This window comes from Henckelia pumila, chromosome 3 (assembly GCF_033568475.1).
Source record: "Henckelia pumila isolate YLH828 chromosome 3, ASM3356847v2, whole genome shotgun sequence".
Taxonomy (NCBI): Eukaryota; Viridiplantae; Streptophyta; class Magnoliopsida; order Lamiales; family Gesneriaceae; genus Henckelia; species Henckelia pumila.
In genome coordinates this window covers 184,675,576-184,696,016 of record NC_133122.1, presented here as the reverse complement: position 1 = coordinate 184,696,016, position 20,441 = coordinate 184,675,576, and the positions used below count along the sequence as shown (strand labels likewise).

General features: G+C 28.1%; 1 protein-coding gene across 4 annotated transcripts; it reads right to left on the bottom strand.

Moving 5' to 3' along the window:
• Positions 1 to 10,966: 10,966 nt before the first annotated feature.
• LOC140886265 (caffeoylshikimate esterase) lies at positions 10,967 to 18,780 on the bottom strand. 4 transcript variants are annotated; one of them, XM_073292787.1, is made up of 10 exons: positions 18,605 to 18,780; positions 18,320 to 18,513; positions 17,197 to 17,226; positions 16,715 to 16,841; positions 16,474 to 16,632; positions 12,462 to 12,592; positions 12,246 to 12,383; positions 11,528 to 11,626; positions 11,170 to 11,397; positions 10,967 to 11,086 (listed from the first exon to the last, which is right to left on the bottom strand). In XM_073292787.1, the coding sequence occupies exons 1-9, from the start codon at positions 18,648 to 18,650 to the stop codon at positions 11,188 to 11,190; spliced, it is 1,134 nt and encodes a 377-aa protein (XP_073148888.1). In that variant the 5' UTR covers positions 18,651 to 18,780; the 3' UTR covers positions 10,967 to 11,086; positions 11,170 to 11,187. The 4 variants fall into 4 exon arrangements, with proteins under 4 accessions (XP_073148888.1, XP_073148887.1, XP_073148889.1 ...); XM_073292786.1 differs by having other exon boundaries at positions 10,967 to 11,397; XM_073292788.1 differs by having other exon boundaries at positions 10,967 to 11,397; positions 16,486 to 16,632.
• Between the last annotated feature and the right edge of the window lie 1,661 nt (positions 18,781 to 20,441).

Here is a 20,441-nt window from a genome sequence, read left to right as displayed (position 1 = left end):
AGATTAAGCTGCGTAGATTGATCTGATCTGACTTTGATCTGATATCATCTTATCTTTTATGATTTACGAGTTTTTCTGAAGATAAATATTTAGATATTTAAATATTTTCAATGTTAAAAAAAGTAGCCGGTAGAATGCTTGTCTCTGGTATGTCCGACATTCAACTAGAAGATGCCACGTATCCTCGTACCCTTTTCAAATATAGTGGAGCATTTTGAATCATTGTCGAGTACGAAAGATAACGTCTATATGACCAACAACTTCTCTTGTCTTTTAGTGTAACAAGTTGGATTGAGATTAACCTGCGTAGATTGATCTGGTCTGACTTTGATCTGATCTCATCTTATCTTGTCTGATTTACGAGTTTTTCTTAAAATAGATATTTAAATATTCTCAAACATCCATATCAATATATCAGACCAAATTGAGCTTATGTACTCTGTTCTTGGTTTTGTTTTATCTTATCCAATTGATCTGTTTATCATCACCAAAATTAAGAATCATCAATCTCCAACTAATTTTCTGGTTGGCTAGATTCTTTTCATTTAGATTTATCTTTCAACAAAATGGGGTTTTCACAATGATAATTATTCACATTCAATACAAAGAAACACTATATTTATAACACTTTTCCAACCTTTCACTTTCTATCATTTCAGCTACTCTTGGTAGAGTATAAAATTTAAAGAATAAGCCAATAATAAATACACACTGAAACACCAAGGAACGAAATACCAATAATCAATAGATAATATACATAATAAAAGCACATTGGAATACCAAATAGTGGAATACTAACAATGAAGGACAATATTGGAAACTAAAACATATCAAAGACAACACAACAAATTTTTATTCATGCTTTTATATAGACTAGTAAAAAGCACGTGCTCCGCAAGTAAGATCACTTATTTATGACCAATTATTTATATAATTGAATTAAAGATGAAATTAATAATAAAATATACAATGACATGTGTTATATATATATATATATATATATATATATATATATATATATATATATATATATATATATATATTGTAAATCATGTCACATATATATTTCAATATGCATCCACTTCCCTATCTAATTTAAGAAAAATATTGACTTCGGAATCTATATATATATATAAATTGAAACATGAATATATCATAAGCCAAAAAATCAAATATCTTGTAAAAACATTTAACACTTTGAGTACAAAATGATATATAGACCTTATTATAAAGAATTGAAAATAGATATTGTAAAACATTGATTCAATATTAAATGACAAAAAAAACAATGAGAAATCAAAGCATATGATATAATTTTAATAATTAATATTTAGATATAATAATATATGAAATTAGTTTTTATAATTAACAAATAATATAATAACTAAAATTTCTAAGCCTAATTTTTTGTCATATATTTTATTAATTTATCTTTTATTTGAATTTTTCAAATATTATTTTATATATAATAATAATAATAATAATATTATTATTATTATTATTAATTTTGTAATTATTTATTGTATTATAATATGATTATTTTAACATAGAAATATAACAATTAAAATAAACTTTCATAAAATAAGTAAAAAAATTATAATAATAACTTAAAGTACTGTGATTTTAAACTTATTATATATATCACTTTGTTGTCTTCTATTAGAATTACTTAGAGTATTAAAGTACTTATATGATTAATTTAACATAGAGATAAAACAATTAAAATAAAATTTCATAAAGAAGTAAAAAAAATTATAATAGTGCTTCAAGTACTGTGATTTTATACTTATTATATATTATCACTTCGTTGTTTCTATAAAAATTACTTTGAGCGTTAAAATACTTAAATAATATTTAATATGTTGATATATTAATCAATCACTTCATTTATTTGCATTAAAAACCTTCAAAATTATATCAAATTGATGTTGTAATTTTTTTTATAGTTAAACAAAATACATGCAAACAAAAAAAATGAGGAAATATTTTAAAAAATATTTTTTTATATTAGGTATAATATAAAATTAAAAAAATTTAAATTTACTCATATTATAATAGGAATAAAGTAAGTAATAATCAAATCATCTATTTGTTTGAGATGTATTATTTTTATAATAGTAGTTAAAAATCTTATGTTTGGATCTTAAGTTTATTTTGATAGATGTGAATTAAGTTTTAAGCTTTACTTTTTTGTAATTATCTTCGGATTATTTATACTGATAAATTTAATGTTTTATATTGATTTTTATTATATACCAATCTATTTCAATATTTTCGGCACTTAATGCCATGCCAATTTGCATCCCTACAATTTTTTTTTCATTTTTAAACTATAATTTATTTTTAAATTTAAATAACTTAATATAATTTTAATAGTAGTTAATTTCAGTGCAATACATTAATTATTATGTTATTTTTTATTTCCATATCACTTACATGTAGTATATGTAGATATATTAGGAAGAAATATCAAAAAAATATTATCTTCAACAAAAATTTTCCGTACAGTTCAACCTATCTTATGAGTTTTACCTTAATGTTTCATGATTTGCCACGTCAACAATATATCATTATTTACGCCTATGTGTAGGGATATGAATCATTTGATGCATGATTTGTGTATTACCCTTAGGATGCATTTACTTGCTATGATAAATATATGATTATATTAATAATCTCATCAATCACATGTTTACTTGCTTTTTGAGGGCCCGTGTTAACTCATAAAGTTCATCCATATCTACTTAATTTAAACCTTAAACCTTGATGATTTATCACAAATAAATGGTGTGATAAATAATCATTTTTAACAAATTATGTTTCCAATTGAAAAAAATTACATTAATATCCCTTACTTCTCAAAAAATAATATATGAAAACCCCATTTAAAAAAAATTATAAAACATGAATATAAATTTCAAATACTTTAAGATATATGAATAAATTTCATTTGATTTTAATATATGAAAAATCCATTTAAAAAGTATAAAACATGAATAAAAATTCTAAGAATTTAAAATATGATTAGTACATTTAATTGGATTTTATATGGAAAATTTTCTTTTTACTCAATTTATTCATTTTTGTTTTAAAAAATAAATAATATGTATACTCAATATTTTTGGTCAATTAAAATAATTTACATGTGGATTAATAATAATTTATATTTTTCAATAAAAATCATAATCTCAATTTTACAAATACAAATTAAAAATAAGATTATATATTATAAGCAAAAATGCCAAATTGTAACTCGTCACTTAATCATAATATCAATCACAAAATTGATCCATCAAAGTAAACATGTGATTACTTATCCATCATTATTCAACATCCTATAAAATTAGTTTAATAATATTAGTATTATTTATCTATATATAATTAAAATTAGTGTAGAATCTCATTAATCAATTTTTTTTCTGTTATTTAGTTTATTATATTTTAAAATATAATATTTTATATTAATTAATAGTTATATCATCTTATTATCTTAAATAAAAATTTTCTTAATTATTATTATATATAAATAATAGTTTAATTATGTATTATTAATTATTAGTTTTAATTATTGTTTTAATATTCGTTCTAAACTTATCATATATATTTAATTAACATTTTATTTGTTTTCTTTTACAAACTAAAAATTAAACATAACAATTATAATAAACATAATTTTATAATAAATTTTTAATTATAAAAATTTCATTAATAAACAATATATGATTTATTCTATTTCTTTTATTCATTTTATGAAAAAATTTAATTATTGACATATGACTCAACCCTATCACTATGTTAAAAAAAATACATGTTTACTTAAAAAATGAGGAAATATTTTAACAAAATAGTTTTTATACAAAAGTAAAAAATATAATACATTAATCTCCTTGCCATAATAATTTACATATTCAAAGTATTATTTGTAAATAAGTGATTTTTGCTCAACTTTTTTACTAAGTATTATTTAATGATAATTGATAGTTTTATTTTCAATCATTTGAATTTTTTAATACCGAGTAGATAAATTATTTTTATCTAACCATTTAATTTAACTCAATTAAAAGTAATGTTTGTTTATAATTTGTTATGTTTTTATTAATCTATTGATTTTTAAATATTTTCAACGTTAAAAAAAGTAGCCGGTATAATATTTGTCTCTGGTATGTCCGACATTCAACAAGAAGATGCCACGTGTCCTCGTACCCTTTCCAAATATAGTGGAGCATTTTGAATCATTGTCGAGTACGGAAGATAACGTCTATATCACGAACAACTTCTCTTGTCTTTTAGTCTAACAACTTGGATTGAGATTAAGCTGCGTAGATTGATCTGGTCTGACTTTGATCTGATATCATCTTATCTTGTCTGATTTACGAGTTTTTCTGAAGATAGATATTTAAATATTTTCAACGTTAAAAAAAGTAGCCGGTATAATATTTGTCTCTGGTATGTCCGACATTCAACAAGAAGATGCCACGTGTCCTCGTACCCTTTCCAAATATAGTGGAGCATTTTGAATCATTGTCGAGTACGGAAGATAACGTCTATATCACGAACAACTTCTCTTGTCTTTTAGTCTAACAACTTGGATTGAGATTAAGCTGCGTAGATTGATCTGGTCTGACTTTGATCTGATATCATCTTATCTTGTCTGATTTACGAGTTTTTCTGAAGATAAATATTTAGATATTTAAATATTTTCAATGTTAAAAAAAGTAGCCGGTAGAATGCTTGTCTCTGGTATGTCCGACATTCAACTAGAAGATGCCACGTATCCTCGTACCCTTTTCAAATATAGTGGAGCATTTTGAATCATTGTCGAGTACGAAAGATAACGTCTATATGACCAACAACTTCTCTTGTCTTTTAGTGTAACAACTTGGATTGAGATTAAGCTGCGTAGATTGATCTGGTCTGACTTTGATCTGATCTCATCTTATCTTGTCTGATTTACGAGTTTTTCTTAAAATAGATATTTAAATATTCTCAAACATCCAGATCAATATATCAGACCAAATTGAGCTTATGTAATCTGTTCTTGATTTTGTTTTATCTTATCCAATTGATCTGTTTATCATCACCAAAATTAAGAATCATCAATCTCCAACTAATTTTCTGGTTGGCTAGATTATTTCCATTTAGATTTATCTTTCAACAAAATGGGGTTTTGATCACAATGATAATTATTCACATTCAATACAAAGAAACACTATATTTATAACACTTTTCCAACCTTTCACTTTCTATCATTTCAGCTACTCTTGGTAGAATATAAAATTTAAAGAATAAGCCAATAATAAATACACACTGATACATCAAGGAACGGAATATCAATAATCAATAGATAATATACATAATAAATGCACATTGGAATACGAAATAGTGGAATAATAATAATGAAGGACAATATTGGAAACTAAAACATATCAAAGACAACACAACAAATTTTTATTCATGTTTTTATATAGACTAGTAAAAAGCACGTGCTCCGCAAGTAAGATCACTTATTTATGACCAATTATTTATACAATTGAATTAAAGATGAAATTAATAATAAAATATACAATGACATGTGTTATATATATATATATATATATATATATATATTGTAAATCATGTCACATATATATTTCAATATGCATCCACTTTCCTATCTAATTTAAGAAAAAGTATTGACTTCGGAGTCTATATATATATAACTTGAAACATGAATATATCATAAGCCAAAAAATCAAATATCTTGTAAAAACATTTAACACCTTGAGTACAAAATGATATATAGACCTTATTATAAAGAATTGAAAATAGATATTCTAAAACATTGATTCAATATTAAATGACAAAAAAACAATGAGAAATCAAAGCATATGATATAATTGTAATAATTAATATTTAGATATAATAATATATGAAATTAGTTTTTATAATTAACAAATAATATAATAACTAAAATTTCTAAGCCTAATTTTTTGTCATATATTTTTTTACTTTATCTTTTATTTGAATTTTTCAAATATTATAATAATAATAATAATAATAATAATAATAATAATAATAATAATAGTTTTGCAATTATTTATTGTATTATAATATGATTAATTTAACATAGAAATATAACAATAAAAATAAACTTTCATAAAATAAGTAAAAAAATTATAATAATAACTTAAAGTACTGTGATTTTAAACTTATTATATATTATCACTTTGTTGTCTTCTATAATAATTACTTGGTGTATTAAAGTACTTATATGATTAATTTAACATAGAGATAAAACAATTAAAATAAATTTTCATAAAGAAGTAAAAACAATTATAATAGTTACTTCAAGTACTGTGATTTTAAACTTATTATATATTATCACTTCATTGTTTCTATAAAAAATTACTTTGAGCGTTAAAATACTTAAATAATATTTAATATGTTGATATATTAATCGATCACTTCATTTATTTGCATTAAAACCTTCAAAATTATATCAAATTGATGTTGTAATTTTTTTTATAGTTAAACAAAATACATGCAAACAAAAAAAAAATGAGGAAATATTTTAAAAAATATTTTTTATATTAGGTATAATATAAAATTAAAAAAAATTAAATTTACTCATATTATAATAGGAATAAAGTAAGTAATAATCAAATCATCTATTTGTTTGAGATGTATTATTTTTCTATTAGTAGTTAAAAATCTTATGTTTGGATCTTAAGTTTATTTTGATAGATGTGAATTAAGTTTTAAGCTTTACTTTTTTGTAATTATCTTCGTAATATTTATACTGATAAATTTAATGTTTTATATTTATTTTTATTATATACCAATCTATTTCAATATTTTCGGCACTTAATGTCATGCCAATTTGCGTCCCTACAATTTTTTTTTTCATTTTTAAACTATAATTTATTTTTAAATTTAAATAACTTAATATAGTTTTAATAATAGTTAATTTCAGTGCAATAAATTAATTATTATATTATTTTTTATTTCCATATCACTTACATATAGTATATGTAGATATATTAGGAAGAAATATCAAAAAAATATTATCTTCAACAAAAATTTTCGGTACAGTTCAACCTATCTTATGAGTTTTATCTTAATGTCTCATGATTTGCCACGTCAACAATATATCATTATTTACGCCTATGTGTAGAGATATGAATCATTTGGTGTATGATTTGTGTATTACCCTTAGGCTGCGTTTACTTGCTATGATAAATATATGATTATATTAATAATCTCATCAATAACATGTTTACTTGCTTTTAGAGGGCCCGTGTTAACTCATAAAGCTCATACATATCTACTTAATTTAAACTTTAAACCTTGATGATTTATCACAAATAAATGGTGTGATAAATAATCATTTTTAACAAATTATGTTTCCAATTGAAAAAAATTACATTAATATCCCTTACTTCTCAAAAAATAATATATGAAAACCCCATTTAAAAAAATTATAAAACATGAATATAAATTTCAAATACATTAAGATATATGAATACATTTCATTTGATTTTAATATATGAAAATTCCATTTAAAAAGTATAAAACATGAATAAAAATTCTAAGAATTTAAAATATGATTAGTACATTTAATTGGATTTTATATGGAAATTTTTCTTTTTACTCAATTTATTCATTTTTGTTTTAAAAAATAAATAATATGTATACTCAATATTTTTGGTCAATTAAAATAATTTACATGTGGATTAATAATAATTTATATTTTTCAATAAAAATCATAATCTCAATTTTACAAATACAAATTAAAAATAAGATTATATATTATAAGAAAAAATGCAAAATTGTAACTCGTCACTTAATCATAATATCAATCACAAAATTGATCCATCAAAGTAAACATGTGATTACTTATCCATCATTATTCAACATCCTATAAAATTATTTTTATAATATTAGTATTATTTATCTATATATAATTAAAATTAGTGTAGAATCTCATTAATCAATTTTTTTTTCCTGTTATTTAGTTTATTATATTTTAAAATATAATATTTTATATTAATTAATAGTTATATCATCTTATTATCTTAAGTAAAAATTTTCTTAATCATTATTATATATAAATAATAGTTTCACTATGTATTATTAATTATTATTTTAATTATTTTTTTAATATTCGTTCTAAACTTATCATATATATTTAATTAACATTTTATTTGTTTTCTTTTACAAACTAAAAATTAAACATAACAATTATAATAAACATAATTTTATAATAAATTTTTAATTATAAAAATTTCTTTAATAAACAATATGATTTATTCTATTTCTTTTAGGGAAAAGTACACTTTTGGTCCTCTAATTTGTACATTTTCCATTTTTAGTCCTGTTAAAAGTAAATTTGCAATTTTAGTCATGTAACTTGCATTATTTTTTCATTTTTGGTCCTATTAACATTGAATTCACATTTTTAGTCTTGTAACTTTCATTAATTTTTATTTTAAGTCTTGTTAACACCGAATTTACAATTTTAGTCCTGTAACTTGCATTCTTTTTTATTTTTAGTACAATTTACATATAATTTTCATTTTTTTTATCTTGTAACTTCCATATATTTTAATTTTAATTATATTATCGATGAATTTATATTTTTAATTCAATAAATTTCATATTTTTTAATATGTTTATTCATAATATATTATGATTTACATATTTTAAAAATTTTAAAATTTAAATGAATCAAAAAAAATTGAACTAAAAATTATTCAAAATTTTTTACACTAAATATCATCTTATAAAATACAAAATATAAATAAAAATATTAATTTAATATGAATCATTTTTTCGGTTTAGTTTTTATGTATATAATATGAAATCGAACCATATAATTTTATTTTATTTTTAATCATATTAAAGAAAAATTCAATGGTCTTGTTAATACTTAATTTTTATTTTTAGTCATATTAAAAGAGAATTTTTATTTTTATACCATGTAATTTGTAATTTTGGTCGGATATAAAATTTAAATTAAAAAATTTTGATTTCATATTATATATCAAAACTAAACCAAAAAAAACATGATTCACATTATATTAATAATTTTATTTATATTATGTATTTTATAAGATGATATTTAGTGTAAAATTGTTTTGAATAATTTTAGTTGAATTTTTGTTATTTAATTCATTTAAATTTTAAAAGCTTTAAAATATGTAAAATCATAATATATTATAAATAAAAATATAAAAAATTATGAAATTTATGGAATTAAAAATATAAATTCATCGATAATATGAATAAAAAAAATATATAGAAGTTACAAGACAAAAAAGTGAAAATTCAATGCAAAAAGGACTAAAAATGAAAAAAATGCAAGTTACAGGACTAAAATTGTAAATTCAATGTTAATAGGACTTAAAGTGAAAAATTAATGAAAGTTACAGAACTAAAAATGCGAATTAATGTTAATAGGACCAAAAATGAAAAAAGAATGCAACTTACAGGACTAAAATTATAAAATTATTTTTAACAGGACCAAAAATGGAAAATATACAAATTATAGAACCAAATCACTATGTTAAAAAAAATACATGTTTACTTAAAAAATGAGGAAATATTTTAACAAAATAGTTTTTATATAAAAGTAAAAAATATAATACATTAATCTCCTTGCCATAATAATTTACATATTCAAAGTATTATTTGTAAATAAGTGATTTTTGCTCAACTTTTTTACTAAGTATTATTTAATGATAATTGATAGTTTTATTTTCAATCATTTGAATTTTTTAATACCGAGTAGATAAATTATTTTTATCTAACCATTTAATTTAACTCAATTAAAAGTAATGTTTGTTTATAATTTGTTATGTTTTTATTAATCTATTGATTTTTATATCAATTCACGTACATATAAATATATGCATAACTTTCATTTATTAAAGTGAACATCCAAATACATGATATTTTATTTTTATATTAGAATGTATCTTTCGTAAAAAAAATATTAACAATTATTGGTTTATAAGATACACAATAATAAATTTAGATGATCAATGTTTTTCTTTGAAATAATTTAACCATTTTTAAAACAACTAAACTAATACCATAATCATGAAAAAATTAATATACATATAGAATATATTATTAAACGCATAGAACTTTGAAATAAATCATCATAATAAATAATTAAAATGAAAAAAAATCATATAATAACACATAAAATTTATGTATGATAATTTTTGAGACAATTTGACAAAATCAATAGTAAAATGAAAGTTATAGAATTAAATAACTTCTATTAAGATTGAAGTTAAATGTGAAAAATTATTACACCCAATAAATTGTCTTGTATATTTTCTCATCTTTGTCTCTATCTGTTATGTAATTTTATTTATATAACTCTCATTAACATCTAATTCATATAAAACAAAAGAATAAACATGCATATATACAATGCAAAAACTTTGTCCTTGCATTCATACTTTTATAGTAGGTATAGATATTAGATATTAGATTAATGAAATTTTCAGTTTTTTTTTCTTCAATATTATCTCCATTGATTCCCAATTAAATCAGCCACTGTTATTAGTTTGTTACATTTCTATTTCTTTGTATAACTGAGTAGAAATGAAAGTGTGAAAATGGCTTTCAATTGTCTAGTTTTATAATCTACATAATCTTTTTCTTGCGAAATTTATATATATTTAAGATGAAAATTAGTATGACAATTAAATACATCAAATATAACATAAATATAAAGAAGAGGAAATTTTTTTATATATCACCTTGTGACCCATGCAGTTGAACAATGAACAAAAAGGAGTCCAGCTCCAAAATATACACGACAAAAAAATAAAATATAAATAAATCACAAGAAAGCTGTATAAGAATTCTATATCAACAATTTTGATAAGGCTTTTGTTTATTATATATAAATAAATAAATAACATACAGATTTAACAAATAGAACAGTAGTACCATCGAAAGATCTGAAAAGTTCTGTTCGAGATGGCAAAATTTATTTCTTCATGCACCAAGTATCATGCACATAATGCCATAAAAATTATATATATCGTCCCTTCTTTCCTGCCTTTCTGATGAATAATACAGATTTTTCCTGTTTCATGCAAGTAAAATTATTAATATCATCCCAACGAGTTGACTAGAAACTTCGAAAAACAGGTGCAGGAAACAGCGTACAGAAAGAGTAGAGACGTTCTAGCAATGCTTGTCAAGCCAAGATATGATATCACCAAAAACTCGAAGTATCATCTCATCTGGCTCGCCTTCAAGAAGAGAATGATAGGCATCATCATACATGTTGAGTTTCTTGTCTGAACTGCTGGCCTTATTGTATAATGCTTCGCTCACAGATGGATCAGTTACTATGTCGTTTTTTCCGTGTAAAATCAACAGTGGCAGCGACACCTGCAAAATTAACGCTGAAAATTCAGATTCCATGTTGTTCAACATTCTTCAGCATTAAAGTGCATGCCTCTTTCTTGTGCCTTACAAGTTCACTAATTGAATCAGACATAATATTGATGTAATTAAGTACCTTCTCCAGTTGTTGCTCTATCTCCTGTGTTGTCCTCAGCAATTCCACCGCTGTTCCTAGCCGAGGTTTATGCCTGTACGCGATGACGTTATAGGCTGCCTGAGTCAAGAACAAACATGAGAATCTCATCGTGCTCGTAAATTGTTGGCTCTGCATTTCCACTTTGTACAGGGAAAAAAAATTTAATTTCTTTTAGGCTCTGCATATTCAGGTTACTTTTTATTTTATTATATTTGGATGGCAAAATATTGAAAAGAGAACAAACTTCATAAAACAATTACGAGATTCAACTGAAAGGCCGAAATCTAAAAAAAAATTGCCCAAAAGTCTACAGTTCGCATTATTCCATTCTTCTCTCAAATATTGAATACAATTGTCACCCTTGTACAAGAATGAAAAATATTCTAGCGATGAAAGCACTAATCACGAGAGAACTCTATTTAATATTTATTACGATTTTGATAACCTTAATAGATATTTATAAACATATCACAAGATAAATTTGATTCTAATACCTGACCATGTGAACTTAACATGTCATCCATTGACTCAAGGATAAAAAAAGTTGAGCCAAAGCAAAAAGAACCACACCTCACTGAACCTCGTGTATGCTTTAGATTAGCATTCTATTGGGGTTATATTTTTCGTTCAAATTCATATAGGAATCAAATATCAATTTCCTCGACTTATCATAAACTTGTTAAGGAAAATGGCCTACTTGTTCTCTCTTCCTCGCATCTTGGAATGCCATCTCAGCCAAATCCTTCTGCGGAACAAGCTTCTGTTTTGGAAGTAATTTTGAGACTCCAATTAGAATTTGAGTTACTAGCCAAGGAGGGACCATGTCATCTGCAATCTAGAGAAAAGCTTCCATAATGCACAGACAGAGTTCAAACGGTACGCTTCACAAGAAATAAAATGCATAGAAGAGTACCTTACACATAGGTGCAACAAGAACTGCACCGCTCCATGAATCAGGCTGTTTTAGGTGCACTTTAAGCGCAACTGCTCCGCCCATAGATTGTCCAAAAAGAAAACTTGGCAACGAACTGAACTCTGGATCCTCTGCACCCACAATCACCTCAATACAATGGAAAAGTATACTTGTACACCTTAAAATCCATTCATGGTACTTGAGCAACTCTCTCTTTCTCCCTCACTCAGTATCTGTGAGGTATCAATTTTTAAAAAAGTTCGAACTAGCAGGAGTTGGAACAATCATTAGCTTTACATTTTAACAACGTGATTTTAGAAAAAGAACTATGTTGGAGATAGAGATAATTAAATTGATCTTCTAAATATTTAGATTGAAACATGTATCTTTCATTAGCATAGATTAACGGATAAGATTATAGTGATATTATTTCCTAAAATTCTTCCTTGTAAAGTGTATAACTGTGTAAACTGTTGAGAAATCATATATTAGAATTTTACCATTTCTTCTCACATGGTATCAGAGACGACCAGATTAAAAAAAAAAAAAAAAAAAATCAATTTCCCCGGTCGTTTATTCTAATCTTCTCCGGCTGCATGTTTATCACAACCCCTAGGTGATATTTGGGCCCAAACTTCCGGCCCACTTCATCCCAAAGTCTGTGCGATCTCTGGGAACAAACTTCCAGCCCATTTCATCGCTGCTTTACGCGAGTTGTCGAGTTTCTTTCTTCCTCAACCGTCTTTTTTTTTCTTCCTATTAATGATGTCGACCTCTGAAGATTCAAAAAAGTCAACCCAATCCCAAGATGTGTACTCTAACATGTCCATTGGAGATTTACAGAACATTCGGACAATTTATCGGCTTGATGGGAAGAACTACTTAAAGTGGTCTCAGTTTGTGCAGACCTACTTGAAAGGAAAGGGAAGAATCAATCACATTCTGGGCAAAGGACCGAAACCTGGTGAAAAAGGTTTTGAGGCATGGGATGAAGCCGATTCGATGGTTATGTCATGGCTGTGGGATTCAATGGATCCAAAAATAAGTGACACCGTCATGTTCCTAGACTCTGCCAAAGCCATATGGGACTCAATCCGGAGGATCTATTCAAAGGCTCGAGATACAGCTCACGTCTATGAAATAAAAGTCAAGGTGGGATCAATTAAACAAGGTAACAAATCAGTAACTGAGTATGCAAACCAGTTGCAAAACTTATGGCATGAACTTGATCATTATCGAGTTATTGAGATGAAAAATTCAGAAGATGCAAGTACTCTCAGAAATTTTATTGATAAGATAAAGACAGGGTATATGATTTTTTAGCTGGATTAAATTCTGAATTTGATCAAGTCAGAGTTCAAATCCTTGGAAAGGATGAAGTCCCTTTGCTGGAGGAAACAATCTCCTTAATACAAGCCGAGGAGAGTCGAAGGAGTGTGATGCTGGAAAATCAACATTTGGATAGATCAGCAATGGTAGCAGCAAATTCAGAACTTTCACGTTCAGTTCAACGAAATGGAAAGGAGGGGCAGCCAAAAGCTATGTCACGTGACAACAAGAAGGATCTTTGGTGCTCTTATTGCAAGAAGAGTAGACATACAATAGATAATTGTTGGAAACTCCATGGTAGACCACAGGAGTGGAACCCGCGAGGAGGACAACCGAGAAATCCTGCATATGCACATCTCGGTCAGTCAAGTCTGGAAAGTAATTCAAAACAGAACGACCTTAAAGATGAGATTGAAAAGCTCAAGGCCATGATCACATCTCTCGAGAAATCTGGTGGAGAAAAATCTGGAGATTGCTACCGAGCACTTTCAAGTAAGTATCCAATTTCTTTAGGGATAAACATCCCAGATAAAGCTATTAGAAATTCATGGGTTATAGACTCGGGAGCTACTGACCATATGGCCCACTCCCCACACAAGTTTATGACCTATACACCATGTCCTAGTAGTCAGAAAATAACTATGGCTGATGGATCCTTCACTACTGTTGCTGGAATAGGTGATATACACATTAGTGAATTACTTACCTTAAAAATTGTACTTCATGTGCCAAAGTTATCCACGAACCTAATATCCATTAAAAAACTCACAACTGATATGAACTGTAATGTCCTATTTTATCCTTCATTATGTGTTTTTCAGGACCAGGGTTCGGGGAGGAAGACTGTTGCCAAGATGAATACAGTTAGAATTTTGCTATCTCTAGCTGCCCATTTTAACTGGAGCTTGGAGCAATTTGATGTCAAGAATGCTTTCCTTCATGGCACCTTGGAGGAAGAAATTTACATGGAAATCCCACCAGGATTCAAAGAGAGTTCCAAAAACAGTAAGGTGTGCAAACTGAAAAAGGCTCTATACGGTCTCAAGCAATCACCAAGGGCATGGTTTGGAAGATTCACTCAAGTCATGCTGAAGTCTGGATACAAGCAGAGTCAAGGAGACCACACATTGTTCTTCAAGCACTCAGATTTAGGGGGAGTCACAATCCTCCTAGTATATGTGGATGACATAATTATGACAGGGAATGAAGAGAAAGAAAAACAATTCCTAAGAAGCTGTTTGGCAAAAGAATTTGAGATAAAGGAACTTGGGAGATTGAAATACTTCCTAGGGATTGAAGTGGCACACTCCAACAAAGGCATCTTCATTTCACAACAGAAGTATGTCACAGATTTGTTGAAGGAAACTGGTATGCTATCTTGTAAACCAGCCCAAACACCGATAGATATCAACCACAGGATTGGAGAATTAACTGAAGAGCCCTTGGTTGATAAAGAAATATATCAGAGGTTGGTAGGAAAATTTATATATTTATCTCACACAAGGCCTGATATTGCTTATGCAGTAAGTGTTTTAAGCCAATTTATGCATAATCCGCGGGATGGTCATTTACAAGCAGTCCATAGAGTGTTGCATTATTTGTAGTCAAGCCCTGACAAGGGAATTTTGTTCAAAAGAAATAATGGATTGAGTCTTGAAGGGTACACTGATGCTGACTATGCAGGATCTCCTGTGGATAGAAGATCTACAACAGGGTATTGCACTTTCCTTGGAGGAAATCTTGTCACATGGAGGAGTAAGAAACAAAATGTAGTGGCACGGTCAACTGCAGAAGCAGAATTTAGGGCAATGGCCTTGGGGATATGTGAGCTCTTATGGATCAAAATCATCCTAGATGATCTCAAGATCAAATGGGAAGGGCCTATAAAGTTGTTGTGTGACAATAAATCTGCTATCAATATTGCTCATAATCCTGTGCAACATGATAGAACAAAACATGTAGAAGTGGATAGACATTTCATCAAGGAGAAGATTGATAGTGGACTCATTTGTACACCATATGTACATACCAGTGGACAATTGGCTGATGTACTCACAAAAGGGCTCAACCATGCAGTTTTTCAAGACATTATTTCCAAGCTGGGAATGGAAGATCCATATTTACCAGCTTGAGGGGGAGTGTTGGAGATTGAGATAATTAAATTGATCTTCTAAATATTTAGATTGATAACATGTATCTTTGATTAGCATAGATTAAGGGATAAGATTATATTATTTCCTAAAATTCTTCCTTGTAAAGTGTATAAATAGCTGTGTAAACTGTTGAGAAATCATATATTAGAATTTTACCATTTCTTCTCACAAACTAACATGGTATCATAAGCAGTAAATTACATGTTTTATCAGAATGCAGCTATAGAAGTCAAGCGCATTTACAAGGTTTGGTTAATTTGGAATTATTAATTTAATTTACAATGATAGAGGGGACTTGAAAGCTAATTACAGGTTTCATGGATTTCCTCCCGGACAAATCTTATATTTTCAGTAAACCATTTGCAAATCCTTGCGGCAGTTAGGTTCACACCCAATCATCATTCCGTTCTTTTTTTTTTTGCCCTGAGAAACCCGTTAGGGATGTGTGCACGCTTTTCCATGCTCAAGCATGACACAGGAATAGAGATTGACAGGTTGTTATAATCCTAAAGCAAAATAAGATAGTTCACCTAACGACCGACCTTTCACCTTTGAATAATGCTCAATGACATCATCCACGAGCTTGTCAAAGCTTGGAATATAGCCATGTAGACCTTCTGAAAGACCAAATCCAGGGTAGTCCAGTGCGAAAACTCCATAACCAGAAGATGCTAGCTTTCTCGCAATTCCTGTAAACATTGTACAAAAGCAATAAGTTCAACTTTTCTCATAAGTATGTTTGTGATATTAGCAGTAAAATGAGATTCGTGCCTTCAAAGAAAAATGTGCAAGTATCTCCATAACCATGACAAAAACAAACTACAGCTTTTGGGGAACCACTTTCTGGAAGCCAACTTCTTGAAAATATCTCCAATCCCCTAGAGTTCACTTTAAGTGACTGGAAATAAAATAATAATAAGTATCTAATGATCTAGTTTAAGGAATAATCAAGTACAAGGAATAAAAGTCAACAAGATATTAGACAAATGGAGGCAAAGTAAGCAAAAGTTGAACCCTATTCTGATGGACAGTGCAGGATAAATCAATGTTTCCCATAAAGAGTTGGCCAGTGTGAAATACTAAGGCATATTTCCGAAGGTACAAGGGTCAGCCAAAATGGAAATCCACCAATTAGGAAATCTACAGGTGTATTATCCATGGAAACGTGGAGAGAGTGGACGATGGAACAGTTGAAACCGTAGAATTTTTTTAATATATTCGAAATGAGAACAAACAAATTGGAAAATAATTACCTCAGTCATCTTCAATCTTCCGTGTGGCATCTGCAAGACAAGTCAGTCAAGCAAAGTCAAGTGTTATATGAATATCTCAATTTCAAGTCCATAAAAATCAATTATTCGAGAAAGATTAGACTTTGGTGTAAACTGTAGATTAAGTCCCAGAAATGTAACAGCCATACTTCTCTTTCAAAAGCATTCGAGAATAAGTGAGAACCGACTTGGAGTTGATGATGTTCCTCGAGCCTTATAATCATCAAATCAGACCAGGAAGAAAGATTGATTGCAAATGTTCGAAATAATTCACCTAACATTATCCATTCATGTTCACAACCAAATTACAGTATCAGTTGTTACTCTCGCATGATATTAAGATATTACTGACGTTTCATCGTCCTTTTCTGCTAGATTTTCACTTCTAATGAAAACGACAATTTAGATTTCTTTCTTATTTATACACATGGTGCGAATTCCATCTAAAATAACTGGATATACTACAGAAAAAATGGCAGAATAAATATTAAACGTAACAAAGCATCCGGCGGGCTTCATACACAACCACGAGATCAGTCCTTGTAGTCACTCCACACGGACGCAAGCAGCATAGGTGGCTAGTATAACCTTTAAGTATGTTTAAATATGGCAGTAAAATAAATCTCCTAGCATTAATTGACCTACAGAAAGTGGCCTAGAAGTAACATATCAGAATCTTAAACTCAATTATTCTATCATATGCAAAAATATCATCAACTAAATCTTATCATGACCGCATTCAAAACGTGCTAAACTATGAACTCATTTGCATGAGGCATTAATATTAAACAGGAAAGATAAATCCCTTGAGCCTTTCCCCTGAGGACAGGGTGGATCCAGGATTTCCAGGGTGAGGCTAAGGAAGTGGCTGTTCGGCTGCATTAGAGGCGGAAACTTGAATTTTTAGAAAAATTAGTTATAATTCCAATTTATTTATTTTTATGTCTGTGTGGAGATCAGTCCCGTGTGGTCAAAATTCAATCTTCAGCTTAAACTCTACCACAAATCAATCCAAATCCATAAGATATCTAATACCAACCATTATCATTCAATTTCGAACCATGACTGCTCTAGTTATCCCACGAAAACGCAAATTACCGAATACCTTGAATAAGATATGATCTATGGAGAGCTGAATGTGCTTGAATGCCTCGCGAGCCCGGCGGCGGGGTCCCACCATGTCCATGTCAGCATCCAATATCTTCTGCAACTCCTCATCCACACCCGCAAACTTTACGGGTTTTCCCATCACTTTCGAAGCTCTATCACTCTTCGCAGGCAAAATCTTGGCCTTCAATTCTAGTCCATGTCAAGAACCCACCAAGACTTGAAGAAATAGGAAATCAACGAAAATGAAAAGAGAATTGAAGGAGTTGGATTTTGCTTGTACCATTAAAAGCGTGTCTACTATAAATTCTTGCGGATTCCAGTGCCATGTGTATTTGTGATGAGCGAATATAATATAAATATATATATATATACACACATATACGTATGTATTGTGGGGGATGAATGAATGACTCCCTCGTAGATGCGGAGTTGTGGGAAGAGCGTGATGACTGGGACTTGAATGGGATCCAATTGTATTCATTTTTTTGTCATGAATTGTTGGTTGTTTTAAGTTAACTCAAAAGTCAATACTGTCACATTGGTTCATTAATTTATTCATTGTAAAAAGAAAGCTTGCCTAACAGCTCTCGGAAGTGAAAACACTCGTTTTTTTTTTATTATTTATTATTATTATTATTATTATTATTATTATTATTATTTATTTATTGATTTTAAATGAAAAGACTCGTTTTGATCTCTCTTAGGGGAGTTCTTAGCTAGCTAAAATCAACGGCTCCCAGATGATTGCCCTTGAATTGATCTGCAGATCAATTTGGGTCGTTGATCTACCCTTGGGACAACAACCTTAAGGGCATCATAGAACTTCCTTAGATTGTCATTTTTTCCCTAAATGAACCCTCTGTTTTTTCGGACTGCCAACTAACGGATACAAAAACTCATTTCCAAGCAAATACCAATTTTGATCCCTCTTTTTTGTCATTTTTTTTTTCAAAACAGTCCCTCTTCTTTTCGGGCCGTAAAAAATGATCCCTAATATTTCGCAGTTATTTTCAATTCGATCTCTACCGTATATTGAAATTTTTACCCAGCCATCGAGTGAAACTATTTAAGGTATTAGGATGTTGGAAAATCGATTATCAAGTTTTGGTGTTAAACAAAATACTTAAAAGAGAAATTAAAGGACTAATAAATTAAGTGACTCAACTGGACAAAGTTGGTCAACTGAACTGAGTTACTCAACTAGACAAGTCAATCAAGGACAGTCGACTAGCCTTCATGCAGCAACTGGATTTATACGACTGAACTAAGACGACTAAAGTTATCGAAAGATTCAAGACAAGATATAGCAATGCATTTGAAAACTGGAGATGATGACTGAACTCAGCACCTTAACTAAACCAAAACTGAAAAAGTATCTCGACCAGTTAAGGATTCTCAACTGAAGTTTAGGTCGGTTGACACTTATTAGAATATTCAAGAAAGTCAGTCTCAATCACTAAACATTCCTCAAACTATCAGAGTCCTTCAGATTTGAATTGTTACCATTTATGAAAAAAGATAAAACACATTGTAGACGCCGCAATAGTGGTAGTGCACATAGTTGTACTATATTTCAGAATTTGTCTTCAAGACTTACAACTGAAGGCAACGAGATTTTATTGTGATGAACAGATACTTGTATAAGAATTTATGACCGTTGCAAGATCATGAATATAATTAGGAGTGAAGATCATTTGAAGAATACTGTTGCACTCTCGGACATTCAAGCTATCAAGTTTTCAGTCGCACATTAAAATATCACAATTCACGACAACTAAAATAGCACACTCATTTAAGTTCATATTTGATCATTAAGGATCACTGTGTGATAATTTGTCGAGTGTTTTATTTTTTCTTGTAAAACTAGTCGATGAATGTATTGTATTGAGTACTAGGAGTTACAGTCAAAGGCAATGTTTAAGTCCTTAACTGAATTGGGGTTGTACAAATAGATGTATTACTCAAATTTTCAAGTGAATCATTCCAAGTGGAAGAAGGGTGACGTAGGAGCATTTATCTCCGAACATCCAGAAATATTTCTTGTGTCATTCTTATTTAAGTCGAGTTTCTGCACTAGTGTTCAATATGTCAGTTGACCTTATTCCGCACATATTATT

Excerpts from the sequence above, each read along its gene's own strand:
- LOC140886265 (XM_073292786.1), bottom strand. The coding sequence starts at position 18,650 with ATGGCACTGGAATCCGCAAGAATTTATAGTAGACACGCTTTTAATG. Across the intron at positions 17,227-18,319 it reads TAGATCATATCTTATTCAAG|ATGCCACACGGAAGATTGAA; the intron begins GTATTCGGTAAT and ends CTTGTCTTGCAG. Across the intron at positions 16,842-17,196 it reads GAAGATTGAAGATGACTGAG|TCACTTAAAGTGAACTCTAG; the intron begins GTAATTATTTTC and ends TTTTATTTCCAG.